The 24,737-nt window shown below is 36.6% G+C and overlaps 1 protein-coding gene across 2 annotated transcripts in view; it reads right to left on the bottom strand.

Moving 5' to 3' along the window:
• Abca12 (ATP binding cassette subfamily A member 12) overlaps positions 1-24,737 on the bottom strand; it is a 177,656-nt gene that overhangs the window by 69,899 nt on the left and 83,020 nt on the right. For both annotated transcript variants that reach the window (XM_042679132.1, XM_042679133.1), the window contains exons 9-15: positions 20,294-20,372; positions 14,346-14,464; positions 13,142-13,248; positions 5,708-5,964; positions 5,503-5,615; positions 3,679-3,803; positions 414-587 (exon numbers count right to left, since the gene is read on the bottom strand). In XM_042679132.1, coding sequence (XP_042535066.1) covers positions 414-587; positions 3,679-3,803; positions 5,503-5,615; positions 5,708-5,964; positions 13,142-13,248; positions 14,346-14,464; positions 20,294-20,372 — 974 coding nt within the window. The remainder of the gene's footprint in view (positions 1-413; positions 588-3,678; positions 3,804-5,502; positions 5,616-5,707; positions 5,965-13,141; positions 13,249-14,345; positions 14,465-20,293; positions 20,373-24,737) is intronic.

Raw genomic sequence — 24,737 nt, 5'->3', positions numbered from 1 at the left:
CAATAGGCTGAGACATGTGAATTGAAGTTCAAAGTAAATTCAGGCACACAGGTTAAGACTCTTATTTCCAATTAACCAGCAAAAAGCTAGAAGTAGAAGTGTAGCTCAAGTGCTAGTGTTTCAGTGGAGTTATTTTCAACTTTACTACTCCCTGACAATGACCATTTCTTTTGTTCTACTATGCAAGTAATGATAGTCTACCTAAATCGATGGGAAGTTAAATATCTATTTGGTAAATGTGTAACCATGCAATGTCTTTAATTGAAGCCCCAGTTGGCTCTATAATCATGTCATAATTGTGAAAGTTATATAATTGATCTCATCTTTTATGGCAGAAGAGTGCATGCAACTGTGGTTAAAATTTTTGCCTTAAACCATGTGTATCAATATAGCCAGCACCAGCTGCAACTTGCCTTGTAGGTGAAGTTGTAAATGTCCAAGTAATGCAACAAGGTGAGCCCGATGAGGTAAGACTGTTGGGATCGCTCTGAAAGGGGAAGCTTGCAGAATTCCTTCATGGCATCTTCTAGTTTGGGGTTTGTGACATTAGAGTCACAAGAATGCAACCAGAATACACGAGAAATAATCTGCAAATGAAAGGAAGAAAAAATAGTTTGTTATGAACCTGACCACTCTGAGATTTTAGTGTACTATAAATCTTAAACTATAACAAACTGTCCTAAGAATTAAATAATCTTTTTTATTAAATATATTTTTATTGTAAAGATACTGTACAGAGGGGTTATAGTTACATGAGTAAGGTAATGAGTACATTAACTAACTTCTTAAAGCACTAGTGACTATGAACAAAGCTAAAAAGAACACAAGGAACAAGATAAGGAAAAAGAAAGAGGTCAGGTATCAGGACAAGTCTCTGACATCCGAATCACTGATACCAAGAAAAATTTGGAGTGGGTTTGAGAAGATTACCAATTTTAGCCTTGTGCTCCTGTTAAATATTTTACTCCTGTTGGATTCAAACTGCATTTTATTTTAATACTTACTCAAAGTTACCATCTTATATAATATACTATTTGGGTTTGGAATGATAAAAAGCCCACAATCACTCATCCCAGACAGTCATGCTTTTAGCTGGAACACGCTATGGGGAAGTAAGATGGCGCCTCTATGGTCTCCAGATGTTGGAACGAGGTGGTAAAAAGCTACATTTCCCCTTTCCTCTTAGAAGTCATAAGAGCGCACCCCTTCTGTTTGTATATTTTTGTTTACTCAAACTGCTCTTCAGAAGCCAAACATCCGATTACAGATATGAGATGTTAGGAGAGATCAAAGGGAAGATGTAAATAAACATTACTTCACTACAAGGACAAGAGTGAAGGAGACTGTTTTTCACTCTTGTGTGGGGGAACCAATTTAAATGACACGAGTAACTTGAATATCTTCCAAGGGTGTCAAGGCTTCTTATGAACTTTATCTAATATTGGAGAATAATGGAGCTGTGCTTAGAAATGACACTCTCTGTCACATGTTAGTGATGAACAGAGGAAGCTTTCATCTCTGCAGCTCTTTTCGAAAATTTCTATGACACTTCCAAACAATGGGCTTGGAAGAGGGATAAAAGATAAGACATTCTAAGTGGAAAACTCTATTAACCGCCTAGGAGAAAAGAACATTATTCATTTGCACATTTAAAAATAATGTTTACCACAACCACAAATTTACCTACAGTTTCCTTAACTATTGTCTATTATGTATACTAAGTCTTAGTGTTGGGACTTTAAAAAAGTAAAAATGAATATGTAGTTTTGTGTAAGTTGCAATGAAGAATCAATGGTCTTTGTGTTCTTTTTCGCCAATTAGGTCACTGAAGTTTGACTTTGATATCCTTAGAGGAAGGGCAAATAATATGCTTTAGACAATTTGATTATCATGGTCATTGTAAATGTGCTGGTAGTTTTTTTTTTTTTAATCTGTCTGCAGGTAAAGAAGAGAACAAAATGAAGATGAGGAGACAGATAAAACATATAAGGAAATGAATACACAATAATATTCTTGTTTCACAATTTTTCTCCTATTTAAGAGTTAGGCCACTTGGGCTTGGTGTAGTAGCACAGCTACTAAGGAAGTCAAAACAGGAGGACCTCAGTTTGAGGCCAGCTAAGAAAAGTTAGTAGGAGGCGGTGTACAATAAACAGAAAGACTTGGACATGGCTCAACATGGCTTTCAAATGTGGAGCCCTAAATTCAATCCCCAGTAACACGTCCCCAAAAGGATTAAGCCTCTTTCTAGGAATGGTAGTGAGGAAGAAGAAAGAAAGAGATTGGGTGATGAGTACCAAATACAGTCATATAAAAAGAATCAGTTCAAGGGTGCTAAGGAGTAAGGTGAACTTTAGTTTGTAAAAACTTACATATTTTATAACAGAGAGATGGTTAAAGGCACCAAATAAAAAGAAATAATAAATATTAAAAAAATGGAAACACTATTCCATACACAATGGAATTCTATGCCTCCATCAGAAAGAATGACATTGCCCCATTTGTTAGGAAATGGAAAGACTTGGAAAAAATTATATTAAGTGAAGTAAGCCAGGCCCAAAGAAACATAGGTCCCATGGTTTCCCTTATTTGCAATAACTAGTATACGTCTGAGTCAAGCAGAAAAGGTCAGATAAGTTGATGTTAGGGAAATGAACCCTAAGATATGTATTCAAATATGTTTTTCTTTCATGCGATTGTTTCTAATACATTTATAAGATGATTTCTTTGTTGCTTTGTATGTCCCTCCCCCACAGTATAACCCCTGCTTACACTGTATTTGATGTCGGTATAATTTGTGGAGGGGAAGGGAAAAAACAAATCGCTTAAATAGGGATACAGGTGAACCCATTGCAACAATGAAATGTACAAGTCGTTATGTCAAAACGAACTTTACAACTTTGGTGGGGGGGGGGAAGGGGGGATGAGGATTGGGTGTGGGGAGGGGGGAGGAGGGTTAGGTGGGGGGAGGGGGTCAAGGGGAGGATGGGAAGGGATGGGAAGGGAAAACAAAGGAGGCTATACTGCTTGATAAGAAATGTACTCATTATCTTTCTCATGTAATTGTAACCCCTCTGTACAGTACTTTCACAATTAAAAAAAAAAAAAAGAAATAAAAGGAGGACAGAAAAAAAAATGGAAACACTAATTCTCCTGGTTTAATCTTTTCTTAAAAAAATTTTTTGCCAGTCCTAGGTCTTGAACTCAGGGCCTAGACACCATCCCTGAGCCTCTTTGTGCTCAAAGCTATCACTCTTTCACTTGAGCCACAGCATCTCTTGTGGCTTTTTCTGAGTAGTTTATCAGAGATAAGAATATCATGAACTCTCCTGCCCCAACTGGCTTTGAACTGCAATCCTCAGATCTCAGCCTCCTCAGTACCAAGGATTAAGAGTATGAGTCACCTGCCACCCAGCTTGATTTAAACTCTATATTTGCAACAATATATCACTTTACCTTGTTACTCCATGAAGACATACATACAATTTTTACATGTCAATTGAAAATGTGTCAATTGACATGGAAAAATTAGGTAGACTGGTAATTTTCTTATTTATAGGAAAAACTGACTGGATGAATAAGCAACTCCTCGGTATTTACCTGCTAAATACTCTTAACACATATGAATGCTATCTAATCTTCTACACCTGCCCATAAGCACAAATCATGAAGCCCCACCTCAGCTCTGTTATCTGGAATAGGAATGGCAAGCAACTTGTCCACAGTCACGCGAGACATCCCTGTGGTCTTTCTCAGCTCTTCTTTCAGTTCTTCAACATTTCTAAACATTTCTATTAACTGACCTGCAAGAAATACACGCACGCACACACACACACACACACACACACACACACACACACACACACACATCACATTAGTTGTAATGATATTGTTTAAGTCATACTAACACAGAGACAACTTCTAGATTTAAAGTGTATTCAACATACATACCTTGTCAAAAACACGTGTCTCCCAGTTTTGGCAGACTTTGCATCTTTAGATCTATTTCTATCTGACTTAGACTTTTTTCTTATTATATCATTAACTCACGGTAACAGATTGCTCTGGGTTATAAATTTCCTGAGGTGTCTACAATTCAAGGTTGATTCAAGGAAAACATAGTCTCCTCACAGACTCTGATCACATCATGCTCTCAATAACTATCTCTCCACTTGATTCAAAGCACCACACAAACCCAAAAATGCCTTTTAGCTTGGCCTCATTTGATATTATCAACTTAGGACCAGGTCTGATAAACCCATAGCATAATGGGACAGAGCATACTCCCTTAACTTTATCCAGCACACTAAAGTTTATGAAAGATTTACACAATCACTATCTACTTTTTACATAAAATGTGCTTACTTGCAAACTCTTAGTACAGCAATTGCAATTATTTCATACCTGGATCATTAAAGACACCATAAACAATATTTTGATTTTACTTTAATATATGGCAATTTCTATTCTGCAAATGTCCTTTAGGATTTTGTTTGTTTGTTTTCGTTTTGGTTTTAGTTTTGGTTTTTTGGTGAGGGTTTTTTTTTTTTTTAATGTCAGTAATGAGGCTTGTGAGGCCTGGGTGCTGTCCCTGAGCTCTTTTGCTTAAGGTTAGAACTCTACCACTTTGAGCCACAGCTCCACTTCTGTTTTCTGGTGGTTAATTGGCAAAAAGAGTCTCATGGACTTTTCTGCCTGGGATGGCTTTGAATCTGTAATCCTCAGATCTCAGGCTCCTGAGTAACTAGGATTACAGGCATGGGCCACCAGCTCCTGGCTAGTTCCTTTTTTAAAAAATTAAATATCCAGGGGCTGGGAAGGTGGCTCAGTGGTAGAGTGCTTGCCTTGCATGCATGAGGCCCTGGGTTCGATTCCCCAGCACCACATAAGCAAAAAGAAAAAAAGCCGGAAGTGGTGCTGTGGCTCAAGTGGTAGAGCGCTAGCCTTGAGCTGAAGAGCTGAGGGACAGCAACCAGGCCCAGAGTTCAGGCCCCATGACCGGACCCCCCCCTGCAAAAAGAATTAAATATCCATCATGCAAATATACCCTTTTTTACTTTTAGATTTAGCACCTTTCTAATTTTGTCACTGATTGTTGTCCAAGATTCAGAATGGCTTTCTTTTCAGTGCTGAAGTTATTATACAAAGAAGAAATGTACCACATAACACATCATGCTCAGAATGCTAATGCAAAGTTCTGAATTGAGATTTCTGCACCTAGCAGTGCACCTTTTAACAAAAATACCTTAATCAAATTATTCTCACAAAAGCAAATGAATTTCATCCTTACTCAGTAACCTATCGAATGTACTTTAACATAGTAGAGAAACAAAAAGTAAATGGTCTAACTAGTTAACATTTGAAGATCATTATGTTATGAAATCAAGATTCCCTGCTTCCATTGTCTGCTTCAGATCTCTCCTGTGTAGGGCAGACAGAAAAGCAGGTTTGGCTGGGAACTTCCCCAAACCGCAGTGTGAGAAGACAGAAAAGGGAAATCACCTGGTTCTTCAGATGCATCAGCACTGTTATTGACATGCAGTATGGTTTCTATGGTTGGTATTAACTGAGTGATATTTTCCAAGTAATTCATTTGCAACGCCTGTTCCAAGAGCCTGGAACAAGACAGAAGAGAGGAAATACAACAAGGCATAACAATATTTTGAGAAAGGATTTTGCCAATGACAGAGACAATGGGAACACTTACCGATCCATGTTTAAACTAATTTTGCTTGGATCCCCAGTCAGCAAATCCCTCAGTTTTTCAGATACAATATTGTCATGGTACAGTAAGCTGGTTGCTATTTCGGTTCCCAGTTCTGCTGCTTCGAGAAGTTGCACATGAAATTCATTGTCTTTGCACAGACTCCCAAAGCTCATGTGAGAGATCTGGCATGATTTCTCTATTGAGTTCAAAGTTTCTGATTCACAAAGAAGTTCTGTCAAGTTTCGAAGCTGTGAAAGCTTTCCAGAAAGAGAGAGAAATAGATTAGCTAGGTTATTTTATGTATTTAGTAGTTAAGAATAAGCAACTAAATCGACCCACTTTCAAAAGTGAAAAGTGTTGTTATGTAGCATTACCATTATTCAAAAGCATTGTTTTGTGTCTTTTAAGCTTATCATTTCCTTAAGAATTTCATAAAATCTTTGGAAATTTGAGATATATTTTCTCAACTATAGATTCCAAAATTTAAATATATATATAGTTAAAATATAGCTAGTTAAAAATATAGAAATAGTTTGTTTTAATTCCGTCTACACTGCAAATCAACTAATCTTGCATTTTAATTTATATTTTAAATCATGTTTAAGGGAAGCTTCAATGAAACCCTTCTTTCTCATATCTGTTAGGATAGCTATAAACTGAGAATCAGAAAATCACATGTATTGACAAAATCTAGAGAAATTATAACACTTGTGCACTGTTAGTGGCAATGTAAAATGCACAGATACTGTGGAACTCGTGATAGCACTTCCTCTATAAAATGTACCACATAATTGTTATATTATCAATATGGGTTTATTCCTCAAGGAAGAGAGAATGAGGTCCAAGAAATCACTGTATTCCCAAGTCCATAAGCAGCTTTATTCACAATAGCCAAGAGCCAAGAGGAGACAGCAACTAGCAACTCAAATGTTCACCATGAATAAAACAGTGTGTGTGTGTGTGTGTGTGAGAGAGAGAGAGAGAGAGAGAGAGAGAGAGGTGAGAGAGAGGTGAGAGAGAGAGAGAGAGAGAGAGAGAGAGAGAGAGAATGCACACATGTGTGTATATTCAATGGATCATTATTGAAACTTAAACAGAAAAGATATTCTTTCACATGCTGGAAGATGGGTAAAATCTAAGGATCCCATGCTAAAGGAAATAATCCTGTCACAAAATACCAGCTTCATGTAAACTGGAGTTTGGTTGCCTCACAATATGAATGTCAGTACTGCAACTGACATCCTTTTCTGTTCTCTCACAGGAATAAAAACAGCATGAAGGCACCTGAGTTTTTTGTTCCTATGTAAGTGGTAAAAAGGGTTTAAAATCCCAAACCCAGAAGGGTCTCATCTATCAGCTGTATTCCTATTTGTGGCTCACTATGCTCTGTGTATTCTAAGGATATATTCTCAAGTCATACATCCTAAGGGAAAAAAGTATTTGTCTTTGACACAGCCAGATCTATGGTGCTCAGAAGCTACCCTAGAGCTAGTCTTTTTAAGAAAGCAAAAAATAGTTGGAACAATATCTACAGAAGCAAATACATGTGTCACTCATTGTACCTCAGTTTCCAATCAGAAGTTTCATTTTGACAGAAATGAAATATTTCATGGCACAGGCACAGATTTGGAAATATTTCAATCTGTAGCGCAAATGAGAAAGGCACAATGATGTGTTTCTGAAATGCATGAAAGTCATAGAAATTAATCATGAATCATCTTAGATAGCAGATTTCACTGGCCCATTTCCACTGTATTTAACAATATAATCAGTTCTGGGTTTGGCTTTTTTTTTTTCAAATGACTTCCCATGCATGGAAATTATACTTACTAGTGTTACTATAATGAAAAATGTTCCATTCTGGAATAGAGCCAATCATTTTTTTTTTTTTGCAGCAATCACTCTACATTCATTTCCCAGGCTGTTCCTTCCTCTGATTCTCTAAACTCCAGATCTGACCATACCGCTAATGGACAGAGGCACACCTTTCCATACCTTCTTCCAAGGGACTGTTTGGCATGTGTTAAACAAAAGGATAAATACTCTTGGCTCAAATTCTTTGTTTTAATTGAATTTTGACCTCTATACAGGAGAAATCGTGAAATGTTTTCAAATATCCCAAGGCAAATATGATATCCGTGCTTGTGAAAATAGCAAAAGTCTATATAGCAAATGTAGTTATGGATTGATGAGGTAAGAAGAAATTAGAAATATAGCCACATTGCTGAAGTGGGTGTGGCTCTCTGAATTAATAGGATAAATCAGCATCAATTATGTGGACTGTATGGAGGAGCATCTCTACCAAGGGCAGCATCATGGATGTTAGTATTTATCATGATTTATTACTTCATGAAGAACTTAATGCATATATTAAGCTGCCAGGGGAGTCACAAATCATTAATTATTCATACAAATTCAACAGATTATAATTTGCTCTTTAAAAGTATGTCAACATCAGATTGCAGATGTGCCAAAGCCTTGTATAGAGCCCCTGTTTCTTTTATCACAAATAGAAGGTCAGGTCTATAATTGGGCAATGATCCATAACCCGCTCCATTTCAATCTATGATGGAATTCCCCAGTGCTCAATCATTTCCAGATACATCTGAATCCAAAGTGTAATTGACATAATAACCACAATGATAAAGTAACCCATTCCTGGGTTCTCTGTGGGGAAACAAAAGGGGGATGTGTTCTTCCTTCATTTTAAGTTTAAATTCATCCTTCTATTCTCATTTCTTATGATATTTTCTTTCAATAAAACATGAAAAGCTTATAACTTTGCATTGTTACCCAAAGGGAAAATAACTTATTTAATTTTTTTGCAAATGTAATAATAAACTGTGTTATCTTCACTTCTACCCAGTATAGGAAATATCCATTTTTTGCATCGCTCCTCAATCAGGAAGTTATCCTGCTTAAAAATGGACTGGAGGAAGAGATAACAAAGCAGAAAATGAAGGAAAGAGAGAGCAGAGAAACTCAAGGAGGGAAGAGTGTTCAGTCTGTAGAAGACACAGAAGGGGAGAAAAATGTCAATCTCAGAAAGAGAAGGGGAAACAGAAGGAAAAGTCACTAATGAATGACAGGCACTTAAAGACTCAAATTTCTATCTTAAGAATGCCAAGAATAGGTTTTGGAATATGGAGGTTCTAAATGTACTCTAAATCAGATACCGATTATCCGGATGGAAAAAGCAGGGAAATAAGAACATCCTCAGTTGTGAAACTGTTGGTTTCATTCTTTCAGTGGCATGAACCAACTGTTTCCATGCTGGCCTCTACCCCTGGTGCTGAGGATACAAATGTAAAGAATGCTCCTCATGAGAACATTTCTCATGGAACATGGTCTATGACTCCATGGGCTCTGTGAATTTCATATAACATCTGTTCTTGTTATAGATGACCATGGATTTTCTATCCACTGGGCAGGGTTGTCATTTGTTTCCTCCTCCATGGTCTCTAGACATATTTATATAAGGCAATGCTCAAAAAGAACCTTAAATTCAAATGGTGGATGATATTATACATTGTTCAAAGCCTCATACCCATTCTATTTAGTATAAATGGTTAAGAATGCATGCTGGCATTTATTGACTCTCTTATGTGCAGCCTGGTTACTTCCTAAGTAAAGAACTGGAGTGAGTAATTGTCCTAACACAGCTCCATTGTTAGTATTTTAACATTCTATGTGCTGGTTTGTAGAGTTTTAGGGATGAAGAAGGGGTTTACATTCTAGTAAGGAAACAGACTATATATTTACATACATATAGAGAGAGCATTTTAGACTCTATATAGTGTCCATATAATGTTTACATATATAAAAATCTATATATAAGACTGTAAACGTTTATATAGATTTATATATATATATATATATATATGTCTATAAGAAGAGGTACATATGTGTATACACACTGGCAGTACACCAAGTAATAAGTTCCAAAAGCCTGAAATCTCAATGGCATTGGCAAATTCTCTTCCTTCTCCTTCACATCAGCTGTCATGTGTCTAAATCACCCTTGAAACTATTGCTTCCTTCTGTCCTCTGCCACAAAAACCATGGAGGACTTCCCTTTTTTGCTTAGACTATTGCAAAAATAGACAACATTCTTCCCATCTCATCTCCATAATTCTCCCCAAGAGATTTCTTTTTGTGTGAATTTTGCCCTCATTAAATTTACAATAAAAACTCCTTGCCTCTGCAGAAAGAGGTAGGTCTTCTGGACTTGGGCTCTGCATAGCTCTCTTTCCTTTCTTTACTTCAAGTAGATATATGACTCCAGGTAACCTCCAGAAAACAAGCACCCAGACTCATATGTCTGACGTCTTACAAACCCAAGTCTCTATGTCTGGAATTTACAACACTGACCTAAGCCTACAGAGCCAGTAAGACTCGGAGAAAGTATTAGTTCCTCCAGCAAATGTCTTCTCTTTGCCTCCAGATGCCACAATCTGAGTTACATACACATCCTATCTCCATTCACAGAATCTCATGCATCCACATACCACACAACACAATCTCACTGGGTTGAAATCGCTGGTCTGCCTTTCATGTCCTCCACTGTACAAAATTTGGGGTAGTGCTTAGTATATGGAAGCAGATGATGGATTAAAACAATAATTACAGAAATTACAGAAACAACAATTAAAGAAATACAAGAAATAAGAAATAAGAAGCACAGAAGACAGAAAAAAATCATGACTCTGTCAGGAGTAATGAAACAAGAGTAAAGGGGATATACGAATACTATAGAAGGAGTGACATTTAAACTTGTCCTTGGAGGATGAGTAGGAATTTTCTAGACGAATGCATAACTTCTGCCTCATTTGCACAAATGAAGATAATGCTAAATTAAGAACAATAGAAATTTTGATTCATGCAGGGACTAAGGTACAAAAGGTAAGTAATTCAGCTGGCATATTTTTGTAATATATTTGGTCATAATGTTCTGCATGCCTGCCTAATTATGCCCTGTTGCCTATATAGCAAATCATTTTGCTTGCCTCAAACAAACAAGGTCTAATTTTACTGTATCCTTAGCTACATAAATTCAATTAAACTGATCTTTTTACTAGGAAAGCTGTTTTCAAAACTTAATGGATTATTTTAAAAAATGAAGTGAATTTCCTGATAAACTTAAATTCATGAGCATCATCATAATAAGCAATACATAAACATGAACTGATTCAAACTTAAGATTGTCAATTTGTTGTTCACTTTTTTCTTATTGTTTTCAATGTCATGCATTTGATTGTGACATACTAATTTCTACTTCTGTTAGTAATAATAAAAATAGGTGAATCCATTTTTAAGATTTTTAAAAAAATTTAAGTATATTTTTCATTGTAGAGATACTGTACAGAGGGGTGAGAGTTACATGAGCAAGGTAATGAGTCCATTCCTCTCCAACATTGTTACCCTCTCCTTTGTTTTTCCCCTACCATCCCTTTCCTCTCCACCTCCCCAACTCCTCCCTCCCCCTCCCAAAGTTGTAAAGTTCATTTCAACATAGTGTCTTGTACATCTCATTGTTACAATGGGTCATCCTGAATCCTTATTTCAGAAGTTTGTTATTTCCCTTCCCCTCCCCAAATTAGAAAAATGTGTATACAAGATGCAAGACACCAGAATCAAATACAGTGACAACAAGGATTGTACCATGAGGGAAGAACATACAAAGAAACAAAAAAATCACATAGCACATTATAAGTATATTAAAAAGAACAGCAAGAAAGATAAAATCTCTTCTGTCCCTATCTTAGGGTTCATTTCACTTAGCCTCAGGTTATATGGTCATATGTACATAGCTTTTGACCTCTTCTGCTTGTCCTAGACATATACTAGTTATTGCAGATAAGGGAAACCATGGGACCTATGTTTCTTTGGGCCTGGCTTACTTCACTTAATATAATTTTTTTCAAGTCTTTCCATATCCTAACAAATGGGGCAATGTCATTCTTTCTGATGGAGGCATAGAATTCTATTGTATATATATACCAAATTTTCTTGATCCATTCATGTACTGAGGGGCATCTGGGTTGATTCTATATCTTAGCTATCCTAAATAATATTGCGATAAATATATTTGTGCTGGTAGCTTTAGTACAGCCTTGTTTGTGATTGTTTGGGTAAATGCCTAAAAGTGGGATTGCTAGATCATAGAGGAGCTCTATGTGGAGTCTTTTGAGGAACCTCCATACTGCATTCCAAAGTGGTTGAGCAAATTTACATTCCCACGAACAATGCAGTAGGGTTCCCTTTTGGCCACATCCCCTCCAGCATCTGTTGTTATTAGAGTTCTTGATTATCATTTAACTGGGGTGAGGTGGAATCTCAATGTTCTTTTGATTTGCATTTCTTTTATGGCCAGAGAAGTTAAGCATTGCTTCATGGGTCTATTGGCCATTCTTATTTCCTCTTCAGAGAAGCCTCTCTTTAAGTCTTTAGCCCACTTATTTATTGGGTAGTTGTTTCTTTGAGGATTTGTTGTTGGGGGATTTAATTTTTTGAGTTCTAAGTATATTTTAGATATGAGACCCTTTTCTGTTGTATGGCTAGTGAAGATGTTCTCCCAATCCTTGGGCTTTCTATGGAAGGTTCTTCCACTTCCTTAGTTCTGCTTTAATTTCCTTTTTCAAGTTTTTAAAGTTTTTATCGTAAAGTTCCTTCACTTCTTTAGGTAAGTTAACTCCTAGGTATTTTATTTTTTGTGGGGCTATTTACAAAAGGAATTGCTTTCCTAATTTCTTAAGATTTTTTAGTACATTGTAAGGTTAAAACATCAGCATAAAATTTTTTATTTCATTTTATTTTACTTTTGGTACTAGTCCCCGAGCCGGAAGGAAGGGCACGAGCACTGTTCCTGAATTGTGTTTTTTTTTTCTGTTTTGTTTTGTTCTTTGCTCAAGGCTTGGTGCAGTACTACTTCAGCCACAGCTCCACTTCTGGCTTTTTGGCAGTTAATTGGAGAAGAATCTCCTGACTTCCCTGCCTGGGCTGGTTTCAAACAGCAATCCTCAGATCTCAGCCTGCTAAGCAGCTTGGAGTACAGGCCTGAAGCCACAGTGCCTGGCCTCAAAATCTTTTTTATATATCGTAAATTTGAGACATCTCAAATAAGTAAATATGTTATAAATCCTTTCTCAATCATAAAGCTTCACAAGATAATTGCATTATTACTCATTTCTATTTTAGTCATTTTTCTAACTGCAATTAGTTTCTTCTGGATCAATTTATATAGAGATGACCACTGATTAAGAGACAAACAAACAATAAACTGTTACATCATATCACCACAATGCCATCCCTGATAAATCCAGGCTGAAAAGAAGATCATTATTTGCAAAGATCAGATCGAAAACTTTGGCTGAAAGTATCTTGCCAAAGTGTTACAGGAAGGGTTGATGTTTATATTTTTCTACCATAACTTACTTTTGACTTGAGAATTTCTGGAACTGGAGGAAAGTAATCCTCATAGGAGCCATTTTGAAGAAAAGAGTGTTTAAATTGAATGGTAGACTGCAGAAGTTGTAGATTTTCTGTAGAAAAGGGAAGAAGAGTTACTTTATAGAATTACAAGGTGGCTTGGAAAATGTGTTGGAAAAATAAAGATAACTTTATTTTGATGTATTCCTTTTTAAAAAATAATAACCTATTTCAATATAAATGTAGAGGAGCAATAATTTAACCTTTGCTTGAACCACGTGGACTATAGAGCTCATTATTTTTAAAATATTCATAGATATTCTGCTTAGTGATAAAAGAAATATTTCTAGCACCCGCTATATGATTTTGGCTCTCTGTGAATTAAATATGCTTCCATTTCTGACTTTTGGTTCTACTACTAAGAAGTTTTGAAGAGAATAGTTTGTACAGTTACTGTGATGTAAGTACTTCTTAATTACTTAATGTCCGGTAAACAAAGACAAACCCTAAATATGTATCATGAAGTTTGTTTGCTGTCACATCTCAAAAAAAATCAATAAAGGAAAATAGAACGTGTGCCTTGTAGAAAATGTGAGAAAATAGGTATTCTCTGGAAAGAAAGCAAGTATTGAATTGTGATCATCATGATGGCTCACATATGTAGGGAATTTGAGAATATAAAGGATGAGAACGAAAGTAAAAACAGTCTGCAAAATATGTTCTTGTTTACATAATTTTCATCTGCTTGTGGAATTGTACTTTATCATTCGTCTTTACTCAGCAACTACTGAGTGTTCAGGACGTAGAATTCCCACTAACTCTGAACATTTGTAAAGTTTGTCCTGGTAGCCATTGGCATTGTATCAATATGTGGCATTATATAAAGTTTGTCCAGATGGGCATTGGTAGAAGCAATAGCAAATAATACTTTTAGTTCATTTAGTTCACTTAGTTCATTTTAGTTCATTCAGTTCATATGTCAAAACACCAAACTGAAACATGTATAAAAGATATGTTTTAAAAATTCCATTCCTTGATCAGCAAATGGCTTATAAGCCTTAGTTCCTTGACAGTTGTAAATGTGTATGTAGAGGTGACAATGAAATTCTCCTCTACACTATAACTAACATAGGTGAATAAAAAGAAAAAAATGGCTTAATCCTTTAGAACAGAAATTTAGAGTAGAGTCTATTGTTAGGAATAGAATTACCTGGGGATCCTCTGGCCAAATTATCCGTCACATTTCTCACACATGACAAGTAGGGGAAATAAGGACTATTTGATGATATATTCAAGAGAGTATCTTCAAAAGTTTCCAGAATCAGGAGCCTACAAAATTAGAAAAGCATATGTAGATTCAATCATCAAGACCTAAGTCAAAGCTCTGTTGTTGAAAGTGCATTAGTGCCAGCTTGCATGTGTTTGGTTGGCATGGGTGTTGAAATCCTGTGAAATCAGAAGTCTCCCTACTCCAAGCTCAGCCAACAAAGGCAGCACTAGTGTGTTCCCTGCAAACTCACCTTCTCCTTGGTTTTATTTTTAGTATTTAAGTTTCAAATTAACCATTTTCTTTTAATTAACTGCCAAATAAGGACATAGCCTAAGATTATATTTTTAGGCTTGTCTTCCTGAGTAAGTGTGTATATTTGATATATACTTTGACATACCAGCTGCTTCCCAATTTTATAACTACCTTTAGCATTTTCTGTTGAATTTTTACCTACAGTAGGAAGAATAAGTGCAAATACCTGATTTGGAAGCCATCTTATTTGAATTGAATTAAAATACACAAAACACTACATAACAATATCTAGTTCTCTCAGATGTTGAACATCAATTTTATTAAAATACTAGTGGAAGATACTTGTTCTGATATGCTTAGAAAATACAGGAATATTTGTACACCACCATTAAAGAAACCTCAGTGTGTTTCAATCTTTAGAGAACTTTAAAAAAACTTATGGCAGGAAAAGACCCTAAGTTGGCGGGGAGAATTCACTGCCTGTTACTTAAATAGAGTCGATAAACTCCAGATTTAAAAAGAAGGGTTGATCATAAAAGTCCTCTATTTTTGCTTAGGTGTTTCCTTGACTGGAGACTGTGGATAAAACGGCATTCGGCTGTCTTAGACCATTGAGCTTTCAGACAGTTAGCCTCATTATTTATCAAAGCCTCCTTGCGGATGATCAATGTCGTTTATCAATTCACAAAGGATAGCCTAATATATGCTGAGACTAAAGTCATCTATCAGAGATTTCTGAATCACTACATAACTGTTAAAAACAGAACAGGGATGTGGTAGATAACAGTACTAAACTCATTGTATAAGTTGGTCATATACTATCAAGTCATGTCTACATATAGGCAAGTGTCATGGGCTGTCATTCCATTCATGATAGCAGGAAGTCAAGTCAAACCAGGACAAGTCAAGGTCATTACAAGCAGTATATTCACAGCACTGTGCTAAGACTAGAGGCATTGAGCTAGTGTTCTGGAATATGTAACAACTTTAGCAATATTGATGGAAACAAGGACAGTTTCAAAAAAGAAGATCTTAAGGATAGGCTAAAAGATGGGATTGGAAAGAAGAGACAAATCGAATTATGAAGCTTTGTAAATTTACTGCATCCACTATTTTATTTGACTATAGGAATAAATATAGGTTTCATAATATATCTTACTGATGACTTGACGGAATGATCATTTTACTTCTATTCTACTCCTTGCTTACCCTGATGCAGTCCCATTACAGAATCACTAGCAACTGTGTTCTGTGCATGGCTACCTGAGCTAATGGCTATTGAGTGCATAAATGTTTAGGTAAGAGATGGGAGGCTTCCAAGACCCTGGCTGTTTATCTGAGAGGAAGACAATGAGGCCTAAGTGGATGGTCCCATGTAGGGTAACTCCTGGCTCGTATGAGGTTGTCCTCTGCCATCTCCCTCTCTTACCTCTACCCACTCTTCTCAGTATTGCTCTTCCTCCCTTTGTGGTTAGTTTCCTCTGCCATAATTTTAAATGCATAAAGCCAGTTTCATCAGAGTATAGTACTCTACAGAAAAGTATTGGCCCAGCTTTCCAGATGGACTAGAACAAGAGATGCCCATGGCAATAGTGTCAAATTTGAGAGTAGTTGTACTTGAAGTGACCTTAAAGATATTGATTAAGCTCTTCTCTCAGTTTCACAGGAAACACTTAATTACCTAACATTTTGAGAATGAATTTAATGTACTCCAAAAATTGATTCCACGTGTTTATGACACATTCCAGCATAAACAAACACCCCATAAGCCCTTTAGAGCATTTAATTTATGTATCTTTTGTACAAAATGCTATCTGTTTTCCAAGAGCATTCAAATACACACACAAATTAATAAAAATAATGACCTTCAAACAGAAATAATGGTAGAGAAGACTATGAGAGAAAAGCATTAAAAATAGCTTTCTTTAGAAAACTCTGTAGCAAAAACAACAACAACAACAACAACAAACAACCAAAACTCACTCTTTTATCTTGTGCCACTGTTGCTACCCTGATTATTTTAAAGTGGAAACAGAAAGGAAGTTGGAAGATAAGGAATCCCTTAATTTCATCAATCTCAACAAGAGCCATCTTAATAGTATTGGATTCTCCCTAATAAGCCGTCAGCTAGCTGTCAGCTACTATGTTTGCTGTGGAATCTGCAAGACAGAAGTGCTGCATTGCAATGCTGTGGGTGCCTCTGGGCATCATGAAGTTACTTGGGTCAGCAATAACATCCACTGTGTCAATCCAAAAGGTTTTTTTAATTCTTAATATTTTGGATGGTTATATAAGTGATGTGGGCTTGCCTGCCTGTCTGTCTGTCTGCCTGTGTCTGCCTGCCTGCCTTCCTTCCTTCCTGCCTTCCTTCCTTCCTGCCTGCGTGCCTTCCTTCCTTCCTTCCTTCCTCCTTCCTTCCTTCCTTCCTTCCTTCTTCCTTCCTTCCTTCCTTCCTTCCTTCCTTCCTTCCTTCCTTCCTTCCTTCCTTTCTTTCTTTCTTTCTTTCTTTCTTTCTTTCTTTCTTTCTTTCTTTCTTTCTTTCTTTCTTTCATCAGTCATGGGGTTTGAACTCAGGGCCTGAGCACTATCCCTGAACTTTTTCCACTCAAAGCTAGTATTCTACCACTTTGAGCCACAGCACCAGTTTTCTGGTGGTTAGTTGGAGATAAGAGTCTCTCAGACTTTCCTGCCAGGGCTGGCTTTGAACCTTGATCCTCATATCTCAGCCTCCTGAGTAGCTAGGATTATAGGCATGAGCCACTGGTGCCCAGCTAAGGGGTATGTTTTTAAAACCCTATTTGAAACATAGCAGTCTAGCTAAGAGGATATTGGTCAAGGATTCAATCTTCACAGGAAAACTCCTGGGTCAGCCTACATAGAGGAGGGAGATGGAAGGGAGAACAGGAAGTGGTTGTTTGCTGGGCAGGATGGCTCAGCCATGTAATCCTAGCTATACTCAAAGGTGGAGAGCTGAGGCTAAAGATTCAAATCTAGCCTGAGCTTTTAATCTAATTAACTAGCAAAAATTCAGAAGTAGAGGTATGACTGAAGTCACTGAGTATCAGCCAGAGCAAGTGCAAGTACCAGCACACACACACACACACACACACACACACACACACACAGAGGAAGGAAAGAAGGAAGAAAGGAAGGAAGGTAGGAGGGAAGGAAGGTAGGAAGGAAGCAAAGAAGGAAAAAGGAAGGAAGGAAGGAAAGAAGGAAGAAAGGAAGGAAGGAGAGAAGGAAGGAAGGAAGGAAGAAAGGAAAATATGGGTTATTTATATAAGGATTTTTTCAAGAATTTACTTAGAGAATTTTTCATTAAATAGAACTCCATAAACAATTATACAGATTATATTTTAGAGAAAAGTGTATGTGTAAAACTAAATCCTATTCTATCTTATCATTTTAGTATGTGTTTTAGCTTATACATAAAAATGTAACGATTACACATATTTATGAGGTACCATATATATATTGATATGTCTATCTGATATAGTTTAAGTTAATCATTTATCTTAACTCTTTATGTGGGAAACATTAAACATCCTTTCCTTTTTTGTTTTTGTGTAGTATTTTTGAGTGTATGTGCCAGTCCTGAGGCTTGAACTCTGGCCACTGTCCTTGAGCTTGATTAAGCTCAAGGATGGTGCTCTCCCACTTGAATCACATCTCTGCTTCTGGTTGTTTGCTGGTTAATTGGAGATAAGATTTGCATGGATTTTCCTGCCAGGACTAATTTCAAACCTGGATCCTCAGATCTGAGCCTTCTAAGTAGCTAGGATTACAAGCATGAGCCACGGGCACCTGGCTAAAATCCTTCCTTTGAGTTTCTGGTAATGTTTAGGACAGTATTGACACTGGTAGTCACCCTACTGGACAATGGACACCTGAACTTCTTGCTCCACTCTAGCTAAAATTCTGTAGTCACTGATCAACCTTTCTTCATCTTTATGATCTTTGCTTTCACTGTACACATTTTCACTAGCACAAAAACATATTCCGGGGACTAAAATCAAATAATTGCAATGGTACAATTTATCAAGCTCAAGTAACCTTTATGTAATAGGCCATTTAGTCTCGACATTTGCCTTGAACTAAAAAATTGACCTCAATCAGCTACTACAGAGAACTGCTCCCATTTCCTTCCATAATTATTACAGTTCCTGCAAGAATCCCCTTATACTTATGGACTGTAGACATCAAAGTTACTGTTGTCATTTCCACTACCTATTCCTGGGGCTCTCTCAACCCCAATCAATGTCTAAACTAAGCTTATCTATAATCTAGATTATAGACTATCATCTATACTTATAGATAATTATAATTATATTTTGCATTGGCTTGATTTACCATCAGTAATAGCTCAATTCCTTAGAAACCAAAAGAAATAGTAATGTAAAAATGAGATGTTGCTGTGCTCTGTATGTCTGAATGTCTGCTCACATATTGAAATTCTAGCCCCAAGGTGATGATATTTGGAGAAGAAGCCTTTGTGGAATTGTTAGGTCAGGAAAGCATGAGTGCCCCTTATAAGGGCAGCCACAGAGAGCTGGCTTGGTCTTCTTCCCATATAAGGACACAATAAGAAGGTAACATCTATCAACCAGAAACTGGATCAAAAAACACCAAATCTGCTGCTATTTCATTTTTAATTTGCCTGCCTACAGACCTGTGAAAAAGAAATTCTTATTGTTTATAAGCTATCCCGCCCATGGAATTTTGCTATAGCAGCCCAAAAGCCTAAGAGATACTTACATATATTTTCCACAACAAAACAAGTCAGAAACGACCTCCGGCTAGAGTCTCCTCACAGGCCTAAAATAACTAATCTAGACATGACATATCCGATATAGTTACCCAACTCTAGAATTAAGCTCAAGATCTTTATGTTGTGGCATCAGAGTTATACTGTATAATTTAATGCAAAAAATTAGTTTTAGCTTTACACTACTTTTGACTATGCCTTTTCTTTTATACATGTAATAGTTGATTTTTAATTTAACTTCATTATTTGGTTGGTCCTGAAACTTGAGCTGAGATGCTCACTTGATGCTCTTCCAGTCTCTTTTTCCTTTGTTGATTTTATTTTATTTATCTTTTTTTGTCATTTTATTTATCTTTAAGTAGTTGTACAAAGGAGTTTCAAGAGTACAATGCACCTTGATCAGTGTCTCCCCTCAGTTTACCTGATTTCATTTTTCATATATATACATTGAATCATTGGTTATTTTTAAAGTAGAGAGTTTCCTTATGCCCAAGCTGGCCTGGGCTGTGATCCACCTACTTGTGCTTCTCTACATGGCTGGAGATAACAGACATGTGCAATTGCCTGCCACCATTGTGTTTCCCCTCTACAATCCATAGATGGGAAAACAGATGCACTACCACTAACAAGCACTGGTTAAAATGGACTCATAGGAACTTATTTTTGCCTGGACTGATCTTGAGTCTTGATCCCTGGGTATCCATGTCCCAAGTGGCTGTATTTCTAGCCGTGAGCTACTGTGCTGAGCTTCAATAGGTGATTTTTCTATTCTATATAGTTCTACACAATGATAAGGGGATTTGTGTTTATAAATTGTTTTGATTGCTTATTCAGCCAAGTTACGACCGATTTAGAATCAAAGACTTACTGTCCAGCCAGACTGCTTGCAGAGAGCGTCCGTGCATCATCCTCACTCCAACTGTGTGTTCCATTATCAGAGTCAGCACCTACCATAATAAAATTTATATAGTAAACACTGAGCATGATTGCTTAAAAATTTCTTCTCATTCCCCAAGCCATCTAAGTCAAATATATAGGTAATAATGGTAAAATCTGGAATTTCTTACCCCAAAGATTTTTACAAGAAATGGTTAAGCCATTTTTGTGGAAAGTATTAAAGATATTTATGACAAATAGATGTCTACTAATGAAAATGGTCTCAATGGCCAAACATATGTGTTTCTAACAACTTCTTTTTCCCTCTATCAAGCCACTACATTGCTATTTCTCCAAGATCTGTTTGTATAGATGACTTTCTAAATGCCATAATAAACATTGACTACCACATCATTGGTTAATAATTGAACCAATTTCAGTGTCACAGGTCACTGGATTTGTTTCTTTGTCTTTTTTCTTGCAGGGGTAGGCTCAATTGTTTATAATGTAGCCTTAGGAAGCATCTGTTATCACTAATGTGTATTTTCTATCTTCCCCCAAGCAGCCACTGGTCAGTGAAAGCAGCTGCAAATGCAAATTGGCTAATGTTAACAGAATTTTTCTGAGTCTTCCAAATAATGTAGAAGGTGCAGTGTGCAAAAGGCACTCAATAAGGCAACTGTAATGGAAATCCTGTGTGAAGATCTAATTCAGCATGGACAGTTGCCCTTAGAAGTTAAATAGGTCATTGATTCAGTTGGCTACATGTATTATATAACAAAAGACCAAGCATGCAGCAGCATTCCCATAAATTCTTTAAATAGTCTCAGCATAAAAATAATACCTGAAATCCAATGCTTTAAGTCATCTCCTTTAGAGAAAGAATACTATTTAATTTAGTCTTCCCTTAATAACCTACTCATTTCTTATAATTCATCATATTTTAATATGTTTTTCTGTGTGTGTGTGTGTGTGTGTGTGTGTGTGTGTGTGTGTGTGTGTGTGTGTGTGTGTGCTGGTCTGAGGCTTGAATTCAGGGCCTGGCTGCTCTAACTTACCTTTTTTTTTTTTTTTTTTTTTTTTTGCTCATGATTGGTGCTGTGCTACTTGAGCCACAGCTTCACTTGCAGCTTTTTGTTGGCTAATTGGAAATTAGAGTTTCATGAACTTTCCTACATGTGATAGCTGTGAACCACAATCCTCAAATCTCAACCTCCTAGAATTACAGGTGTGAGACACCAGTACCCAGCAATGAGGTCATTTTCATATTGGTCCAATTGCTTCCTATAGGATAATTTTATGACTATCTTTCATTGTTCTTTCATGATTTCTAAACAATGCATCCTAACACTTGTTTTTACAAAGCGCTAAACTATGCTATCACTCATGCTTTCATGTTGATTATTTTATTTAAATATATATTTATATATGTATATATCAAGACTGTATCTAGGAATTCATAACCTCCTTATCCATGTCCTGTACCACTGATATTTAGCAATGTGGTTTAATAGCTAGTCCCCAGTGAAGTGGCTGTTTCTGTCTTCCAGTTCAGCAGTGGATTTTCCTTATCTGTGCTTCACAAAGAACATGTGTCAGTGAGTTAAAGGACAAAGAGGAAGAGACCCAGAATAATATGCCTAATTCATAATGGTTATACTTAGGACTTACTGACAGCTCTATAAAGAATAATCAAGGATAGAAATCTGTTCAGATTTATGAGGTTTTTGTCAATGTAAAATATATATAAAAATGTCTTTCCAAGATCAAATCTTCCTCACTTTGAACTTCTAGGTGATACTCTGCAAGTTAATTGCTACTTGTGCATTATGTGGTGATGGAGTTTCTCTGTTTCATCAAGCTATTAAAATAACTAATAGAAATTAACTTTATGTTATCAGTGATAGACTTGACCCTGAAGTTAAATGGAAACGTTTCTTTCTAGCCACTAAGGACTATAAGAAGAAATAGTGTACTAAATAGGCCTCAATGGAGCGGAAAATGTCACAAACCTTACAAAAGTAGATGTTACTTCTTAAAGTTTTTTTTCTTTTTGTAGAGTTAGGCATATTTTAAGATGGTGCAGTTTTGTAAATAGGGCATATTCTAATGAGTCACAAAGATAATCCCTGCTCATCTTGAGAGTTGGAAATTCCAGAGCTTATTCACAATGTGTCAGAGAACTTATTTGGGACAAAGCTGAAACTTGGATCCCTAAAAACAGAAAAGTTAGGAGACAAAGTTCTACACAGGTGTTTATTAGCATCTCTGTGTTGTCACAGTTCTGGGGAGGTGCCTAAGGAACTCTTGATGTATGTGCAGAATTGAGGCTGAGACAGAGAAAGACATGAAGGGGAAGAGGATGTGTAGAAATCAGGTGCAGAGAACAGGAAATAAGGTGTCCTGTGGGAGGAAGCACTGCGCAGTGAGCCACATTCTATAGTGCCTGAAACCAATAGCAAATACCTGCATGTCTCTCTAAGAAACTATGGGTTCCTTCTTCTGCATCTTCTAGTCCACTGTTAAGACTTGCTACTTTGTTTTTTATTTCCCTTCCTTTTAATTGGTCAGTTTTGATGGCTTAAATTTCTTTGTTGAAGCTTTGTTTTAGATCTTGAATGGACTTTATGGACTTCTTTACTTCTTTGATTTCATTTTCAGTGTTCTCTCTCAACTCCTTTAGCTATACCAATGCAACAGCAATACTCACAAGATACCATGTTGGGAATGAACTTTACAACATGTAGGGGAGAGGGGAGTTGGGGGAGGGAAAGTTGGAGAAAAAGGATGTTCAAGAAGAAATGTACTTTGCTATGGAAGGTTTTTATTTGACCTTCAGTTATGAAGGAGAGTTTAGCTGGGTACAGTATTCTTGGTTACTAGTTGTTTGTCTTTAGGGCATGGCATACATCATTCCAGGCTCTTCTTGCTTTAATTGTCTCTGCTGAGAAATCTGAGGTGATTCTAATTGGGTTCCTTTATAGGTGATTGGTCTTTTCTCCTTGAGAGCTTTAAGGATCTTTTCCTTGGTCTGAATTGATCTTGTGTGGATTATAATGTGACGGTGGGGATGTTCTGTTCTGGTCTGGTCTATTTGGGGTTCTAAAAGCTTCTTGTATCTGAATAGGCTTATCTTTTTGCATGTTTGGGAAGTTCTCTGCTAGGATCCTGTTAAATAAATTTCCTAGATCATTAACTTGTGTCTCTATGTGCTCCTCTACACTCATTATCCTCAGATTAGGCCTTCTGATGGTGTCTTCCAAATATTGAATAGATCTACCATATTTCTTGGATTTGTCTTGGATAGTTGTATGTTCTTTCTCTATAATATCTAGGCTGTCTTTAATCCCCGAGATTGGATCTTCTGCATGGTCTAACCTACTTGTTTTGTTGCTTTGTATGTCCCTCCCCCACGGTATAACCCCTGTTTTCACTATATTTGATGTTGTTATAATTTGGGAAGGGAAAAATAAATTGTTTAAATAAGGATACAGGTGGTCCCATTGCAACAATGAGATGTACAAAATGCTATGTTGAAAAAAGAACTTTACAATTTTGGTGGGGGAGGAGGGGACAAGGGAGTGTAGTCATGGAGATGAAAGGGCAGGGATGGTATGGGAAAAACAAAGGAGGAGGCAACAATGCCTGATAAGAAATGTACTCATTATCTTGCCCATGTAATTGTAACTCCTTTGTACGGTATTTTCACAAAAGAAAAGAAAAGGAAGAAATGTACTCATTATCTTGCCCATGTAATTGTAACCCCTCTGTATGATATTTGCACAATAAAAAACCTACTAAAATAAGTTAAAAACTAGACTGAGATTTCATGAAATAAATGGGAAAAAATAAAAACAAGCAAACAAAAAATATACTAACTACCTTACTTATGTAACTGTAACTCCTCTGTAATCACCTTTACAATAAAATTAAATTAAATTTTAAAAAAAGAAAGAAACCATGGATTTGACTGTATCTGTCTCAGAGAGAATGTGAATGGGGCTATGTATAATACAGCTCAAGGTGACTGACTTTAGGATAAACAGATCAGGCTTTAATCTCACTTTGGCTTCAGGTTAACTAGATGACAAAGGCAAAGTGTCCAGCCTCCTTTGCTTCAGTGAAATGGGATAATAACTGCATCTCATAGAATTATTTTGCTAATTAAGGGGATTTAAGGTTAAAAAAAAAAGCATAAAGCATGGACACAGTCAATACACTATTTACTTTCCTTATTTGAAAGAATGATGAGAGTTCTACTAAACTATTTTAACCTCCTTGTCCATTAGTTAGAGAGGAGCAAGCAGCTCTGATGCAAAATAACACACAATTCTGGTTCAAGTGAGGCCAAAACAAGGGAAAAAGTGTATTCACATATGCCCAAACACCAGGATGACTAGGGGTTAGCTTGGGCAATGCAGCAAAGTGTCTGACCC

The sequence above is a fragment of the Dipodomys spectabilis genome, unplaced genomic scaffold (genome assembly GCF_019054845.1).
Source record: "Dipodomys spectabilis isolate Male_0828 unplaced genomic scaffold, ASM1905484v1 ptg000051l, whole genome shotgun sequence".
Taxonomy (NCBI): Eukaryota; Metazoa; Chordata; class Mammalia; order Rodentia; family Heteromyidae; genus Dipodomys; species Dipodomys spectabilis.
The sequence above is the reverse complement of the archived record's forward strand: the minus strand, read 5'-3'. Positions and strand labels throughout refer to the sequence as shown.